This window comes from Echinococcus granulosus, assembly GCF_000524195.1.
Source record: "Echinococcus granulosus chromosome Unknown EG_S00045, whole genome shotgun sequence".
Lineage (NCBI taxonomy): Eukaryota > Metazoa > Platyhelminthes > Cestoda > Cyclophyllidea > Taeniidae > Echinococcus > Echinococcus granulosus.
Window position 1 is genome coordinate 10,006 of NW_020170425.1, and position 7,454 is coordinate 17,459.

General features: G+C 41.0%; 1 protein-coding gene across 1 annotated transcript; it reads left to right on the forward strand. All coding sequences in view use genetic code 11, as the record gives it.

Annotated features, from left to right (window-relative positions):
* Nucleotides 1–292: 292 nt before the first annotated feature.
* Nucleotides 293–7,086, forward strand: EGR_05720 (Mothers against decapentaplegic; the record flags this gene model as incomplete). The annotated part of the gene is made up of 6 exons (XM_024494969.1): nt 293–507; nt 1,005–1,105; nt 2,029–2,367; nt 5,094–5,231; nt 5,500–5,644; nt 6,963–7,086. The coding sequence occupies 6 exons, from the start codon at nt 293–295 to the stop codon at nt 7,084–7,086; spliced, it is 1,062 nt and encodes a 353-aa protein (XP_024350562.1).
* Nucleotides 7,087–7,454: the final 368 nt, after the last annotated feature.

Consider the following 7,454-nt stretch of genomic DNA (forward strand, 5'->3'; position numbering starts at 1 on the left):
CTATCCAATTTTCGAAACCTTGCTCAAACTAAATTGGGTTGGGCATAGTTGCAGAGGTTTGCTTAGTGGGAGTGCTTTTTTTTGAAAAACTTTTCGCGAACTTGCTTATTCGCGTATTTCTTGATGACCTATGGGTTGGAGTCTACGGTAGCTGCAAATGCCTATCTGTGTTTTAGTTCCAAGTCTAAATGTACTTGTGCCAGCCCAAGGCGTTAAATTGCTGTTCCTTATTTATTAGGCTAGTTCGTGGGATTTCGGTTTCGCGACCTGAAACCGTTCAGTTACAACAATAATGTCCAATATTGCTCTTCATCGTACCACATCCGACTATACATCCTCAAGTGACAGCAGCCGACTCGTGAGTCCGCCCAGCGTGGCTAGCGGTAGTACCTTCTCAGACAGTTTGGCTCTTCTGCCTCCGAATTCGGGTGCACTTTATGGGGACCCTTTAGTTCAGCCCTACGATCGCCAACAGGCCATGCCAGTCGGGGACAGTAACAATGGCAAGTTTTGTTAATTGACTCGTTCACATTGCTTTTTCCCTGTCATACGGCACTTGAGTTATTTGCAAAAGCACTCATGAGAGCTATTTATCCGACATTTAAATCGTCTAACATTAACCGTCTGTAGAACTACTTCCATTCATGTTATTTGTAAATGTGTATCCTTTTAACTAATATAAACTAGTTCTTTTAGGCCTGTTAAAAGAGAATAGTAGTAATTTTGCCTCTAGCTACTAATACTGCTCCCATACTACCGGATGTATGGGTGTTTCACATCTCACTTTTAATTCCTCAAAGTTACTTCACATGGTAAAGGATCCGTGGCATCCATAAATCATTTCGGCAAGAGCTTAGCTGGACTACTTATCTTAGCGGAGGTGATGTGGTGACGTTTGAAGTGCAATTCACATGATCGACGAGTAGTCTTCTTCGTGGGTGCGTGTGCACTTACACATCCAAAGTCGGCTTCCCCCCTTCTTCGACGTTCCTTGGTCATTCTAGTTCCATCACCGCTTCGCCTGGGTTCGCGCGGACGCAAATCACACTAGTTGCAGTTCCTCATTCCTTCACCCCCTTTTCCAGTCGATTGCATCGCCTTGCAGGTATGCAGGCACCAATGACAGCAATATATCACCTCTTTGGGAGTCGCATGCACACATGCTTGCGCATGTGCAAACCGTGTGTGTGCGCATATGCGATAATGCGCGCACTCGTAGCCATGACATCCTGCACGTAATTTTGCGGTACCACCCTACTGACTGGCCGCCAGGTGCCCAGACTGCGTATTCTGGGTCCTAATCGAGGCTTCCTTCACGTATACACGCTTTTCGTGTTCAAAAGCGTCTCACAGGCATGCATTCGCATGCGGTGAAGTTGGCTGATCTTTATGATGGACTAAGTGTGTTCTCACACTGAGCGAACCCCTTGTTTGAAGCCCTTACAATGGATGTTATTCATCTGCCTATCACTCTCTTCTGTTCTTTAACACTGGCTGAGTGAACGGGTTCCGTTAATTCAGAGAGGTAGATAGTCTCCCTCTCGCTACTTTCCCTAATCGTTGGTTTACCCAATGCTAAAAACCACTTTTTTCAAACCAGGGGTCATTGTTATTTTAATGGCAACAGAACATAAAGTAGTGTTTTGCGTTGGTATTTGATTTCGGTGCTGCTTTTGTTATGCTATTCGATTGGAGATTTCCTGAATCTATCAAACTTCATAAAAGCACACCTCATATTCGTCATTATTATTAAGTTATTTGACCAAAACATGTCTGTCATCTTGTTTCTACGGTTCCTTAACTATGGCGCCTCACCTATTATTATTTACCAAGGAGCTGGGCGCTACATTTAATCCCTTCTCAAAAGATTAACATGATAAGGGAATTTGTAAGTTAAATAGCCTCACTAATACGTTAACGCGATTTAGATATTTACAACCATTTGATTAGGATGCAGTGATTTCTTTTTGCTGGGGAATTTTAAAAGAATAGGCAAAGACCAACCCTTCTTAACGTTTTTTCCATCAGGACGATGGAGTCACTTGGAGGGAGAATGTGAGCGTCAACAACAGTGCGACGATTACTCGACCAACAACCTCAACGTCGAGAACACTCAATCACCCAATTCTAATCCCCCGGTCCCTCCTCATCCCACAAACGTACCGTTGACGCCTTCTTTGAAGAATTGGTGTTCTGTCTTCTACTACGAGTTGAACAACCGTGTCGGTGACGTTTTTCATGCCTCGAAACCCAAATTCACCGTGGATGGGTTTACGGCGCCGTCTTTGGGCACAGAAAGATTCAGTTTAGGCGGACTTAGTCACGTGAATCGTCCACCTCAAGTTGATATGACTCGCCGCCACATTGGTAAGAAGTGTTTAATTCATATCGTTTGCTTATTTTTATTTATTGTCCATGTGAAACAGGTGAGTATATGGCCTCGTTCGTGTATTTGTAATTGGATGCTACATACTTAGGTAAGGTTCTCGTTTCTGTTGTTAGTACTTCTGGAAATCGCGGTGCAAACTAGCCATCAGATAACAGAATACTGTTTTATTTCCACTCCCTGGGTGATAAGTTCATCTGTTTGTAGACATCATCTGAACGACAAATAAAAATACTCATTTAATAGTTTGATTAACGGTACGTTTTCGCGCTTCTACGTCTGCGGCTTACTCCATTCATATTCTTCAGTGGTCTTTTATTGAACTGTCTCTTTTAATATTCCAAGAAGGCCTTTTTGATCGATGTCCACTGTTTATGAATTAGGCTTGTGACTAATCCCTGAGTATGGTGATAACTGTGACTGTGCTCATGGATGTTAGTATTTTTCTTTTTAGTCCTCATATAAATCTGCTCCTATTCTCAGCAACGTAACATACTTAAGCTCTCGTTAAAGGCGCAAATCAAAACCCTATGCGCATTTGAAATCTTGGCACGATTTTGATCTCCGCATAGAGACTAATGCAAATTTCAATTAAATGGCTTAATCTCCATTTAATCCATGCCTGTGTCCCATGCGGAGCAGTGTTTGCGTCGTAAATTTAATTGCTGATGAAACCTAACGTACTGGATTTGATGCGTAAATGATCTGATACACACTTTCACTCAGTAGTTATTTATACCACTCATAGTTTAATGACATTACTGCGCCATTGCCATTCATAAGCTGTGAATACAAAACCTTGTAAGCAGACTGCCTGGATCACATCGAAGACGGTGCGCTCTGTTGCAAATTGTTCCTCGCTTAGGGGATAGCCACCAATCATCATTGAAATTGCCAAGAGTGAGGCTAGTGTCTATCTTGTAACTAGCTAAATTTCATTCGCTTTTCAGAAAAGTTGTCTTTAACATAATCGGGTCTGTTTGTGCCATAACCTATTGTTTTTTATACATATTTCCAATAAAGACGGAATGTTTGATTAATCTTTTTAATCGGAATCTCAAGGGAAAGAGGGGAAACGTAACACCGTGTCTCAAATTCATAATAAGCGCGTCATTGATACCTAATTTGACCTTTATTTCTCCCACTTCGGTTACTTTTCTCATCAGATTAAATGGTGTATCGTTTCAAAGTATCTTGTTTGAAGCTACTTAGCAATTTGTTTTGAAATATGATTCCCCCTTACTAGTTTTTATTAGTGAATTTGTGGAAGTATTTGTGAATATAAACATTGCTAGTGGCGAGAAGCAATGTTATCAACACCGTCACCGCACAGATATATGCGTTCGTAAACCGAATTAATTTTAGGTTCAGTTTTACTTTGTACCCCTTGTTGTTGCTGGATTGAGGAGTAAATGTAATTTAGAGGTCTTTGATTTTTCAGTGCCTCTATTCTAAATGATAATGTCCCAAATCCTTGCGACTGTTTAATTTTACTTTGACCAGATGGTTTAGGTTTGGCATTCCTTGCACCCCCGTGTCGTATTTCCCTGACAAACTTATTATTTTCCTCCCCGAGCATGCTTAATAGCTATGATTTGCTTTTATTCTATAGACGAGGTATCGCCCAATCTCGGTTTAGAGCCATTCACAATTGACACCCTGTATTGCGCGTGGATGTTTGAGGTCTCATTGTGAAGGACAATTGATGAGTTTCACAATGGTCCTCTGTGTTTGGACTAAATCGTGTTTTTTTGGGGTGGAATATAGCAAAATTCCACTAACATACTTGTCTTAGATCCCTATTGCGTCAGCCCATTACTTCAGTACATGAGGTAGAGCTGGAAATATGTTAAGCTAATTCAATCATTATTTATTACCTGGTAGAATAAATAGTATAGGATTACGTAGATCAGGATTTCCGTAAAACGGATGCTGAAAGCGAAAGATCTTTATTCAAGTACCCCGAGCTTTGTGCTTCAAAAGCACCCCATTAAGCGGGCAACGCCCTTATTAAAAGCGCTTCTTTCAACTCTCGGAGCCTGGAATAGTACTTGGATACTGCACCCCAAAGTTTTCATTCTTTAAACTACTAAATCTTTCAAAAACTGATTCATGTGCCACTAAAAAAGCTACTGTTAGATGAACAGGGTTACGCTCTCAATGTGGTGCCTAGTGACTACACTAATGTGCCTTTTGTTTAAATCTCCTCGGATCATCGCGTTGGCGTTGTCGGCGCATAATTGTCTATGCGTAAAAAAATCTACTGACATTTGCGGTTTGTAACTAACTTATATAATCAAATGCGCATGCCGATATTCGACGAGATGCACATCCCTTTCTCGCGAATCACACTACCCTACGTGTTTCCACCTTCGCACAGTCCCCACATTTGGCCTCTAATGCTGCAAGTACACGTACATTAGTCTGAGGCGTGGGAACAGGTACTTAGCGTTCATGGTCGGGTCGTTCGAAATTGTTTTGCGGCACTTATCCAAATGGAAAATTAGGCGAGGAAAATTCTTCCATTCTTATTTTGCAAGCAACAATAAGTGATAGCATTACTTCGTTGCGAAGAATTACAAATACGTGAAGAATTCCAATACCAATCGCGTTTGTATTTTCTGTCTTTGGAAATTTATTTTTGAAATGCTTTTACACATGTCAGGACATTGAAGTGTCCATCTCAGTGTTTCTTTGCCATTCTCAGGTCGCGGCCTCAATCTGCTTTACATATCAGGGGAGGTGTTCGTTGAGTGTCTGAGCGATGCGGCCATTTTCGTCCAGTCACCCAGTTGCAATCGTCTTAACAACTGGCATCCTGCCACCGTGGTCAAGGTCCCTCCGCGTAAGCCGATGGGTTTATTTTTCCACCATCCTGTTTGGCACTGTGGTCGTGTTTACTGAAAAGATTTATGGGTCGTAAAAGTATAAATCTATACTAAATGCTTTCAAAAACATTTGATTCGTCACAAACGTGTTCATGTGCTTTTTAGCTGGTATAGCTCCATTTCTATGTTTTATTCACCATTTATTTATGAGCATGCTTTTAAAATATCTTTAAATAAAAATTTATTGCTAAGATTAGTACTAGCGATGCCTTCTGTCGGTTTTAGGTTGCAATCTTCGTGTTTTCGATAACCGTGAATTCGCGGAATTGCTGTCTCAGTCAGTCACCAGAAACTACGAAACCGTATTCTCCCTCACCCATATGTGTTTCATTCGAATCAGCTTTGTGAAAGGATGGGGCGCTGATTACCGGTAAGTTACGACAGCTTTTGCCTTTCGCCCTAGGAATTAAATGCCTTATTGTGCTGATAGCCACGTCTGTATTCCATCAAACACCTTGGGTGAAAATTCCAGCTTAAATACAAAACTTTAAGCAATATGTTAAACACTCGATCTCCCTACTTCCAAAATCACTTAACAGTGTCAACTTAGAACCTCTCATACGATTTAGCAGCTGACGTATCAACTCCTGTCAAAAACAAAATTATGTAGGAGTGGATTTTGCTTTACCGCTTTAATGTGTCAAAAGGGGAATGCTAGTTTCTAACACCTCGCTGGCTTTAATTTAAGGACTGCAAGATTTATTACTTGAAATGGTTACGTCCAAATTTTAAATGTTTGTGGTGAATTGGTAAAAGAAAAATAACTACTTTTGCTGTTACATTTCCAAAAGTCGCTTTAAAGCAGAGCATGGTCTTCTGAATGTATCTTGACGAATTCCTCTTTCGGGTTCTTGAACTCATTAAAAGTCAAAATCCATGTAGCTGAAGTGTTTTTCCATCTAGGTTCCTGCTTATTGAGCTGATTTGTTTACTAGGTCCATTACTATCGCTGATCATGGTCGAATGAGTTTGTCCGACTCAATGTGTGTATACTAAATGTCCTTTATTTAAAAATTACTGCAGCATAATAGAGGCGCCTTTGCGGTAATTCCTTCAGAGCCCTCAAAGTTAAACCCCTTTGTCATGGGGTGCATTTTTCTGAATCTTTGTGTTAATCCAAAAAAAATTACATTTTTGTTATGTGTTGCCGTACACATTTCGAACTACAATTTACTCATTTTTCAAATATCACATTCACCCTGCTTCCAGATTGCTAAAATTCGCATTTTCGGGAACGAGAGAAAATTGCATTTTTGTTGGCATTCCAACGAAATCCAATCAAACCCAATACCTGGGACTTAACTTTGCTCTAACATTGTCAGGGAATCGTAATAAAATGTGATCTATGGAAACTTTCAAAAGATTTTTTTTGAATTTAAGATGTTCATATGACGCTATAATTTGCCATCAAATTGTCTTCGTTTTCGACCCGTAATAATCATTAGTAATTTCAAGATAAGTCATTTTATTTATCTTTTTTCCTTCAACTTCCGGTGGAAAATTGTTGTCTACAAAATGCAAGGGCAGGCCCTTTGAGCATCGTCCAAGGTATTGCCTTAGTTCGTTGGCTTTACAGTCAGGGAAATTTTCATAGCAGATTTGTGCCTTCCATTTGTGATGTTTATGGCTGCTTAGGTGAGAGCAGGTGGACTGGTTTTAGCTACCCTACTCGAGGTCTTTCTTTGCAGTCGTCAAACTATAACCAGCACACCCTGTTGGATTGAGCTTCACCTGAACGAGCCGCTCAAGTGGCTTGACCGGGTCTTGCAAGAGATGGGCTCTCCCTCGACTCCGTGCACCTCTGTCAGCTAAAAAGTGATACTTTTGTCTCAGCTTCTTGCAGTGTAGTTGCGCCTTCACGCCCTTTTGCATGCTTTTTTCCCTTTCTCTTTCCTCTCTCTTGGTTAATTCTCGCACCGTGTAAATTCGCCATTTATTGCAATTACTCCATCGACTTCTTGAATCACCTTCTCTCCTTATTTCCTCTACATCATCCATTGCGCTCCTCTTTCTTCTGACTATCTCAATTGACGTTAGCAGCAGCCGCAGCAACATTTCATCACTACTGCTATTACCGCCAATCAGTTCTGGTAACGACTTCGTTTTAATGCGCCAGCACTACCCCTTCTCTCCTTTCGTGGTTTTATACATCCCCTCCGCCCTTTCTCCCCGCATTCACG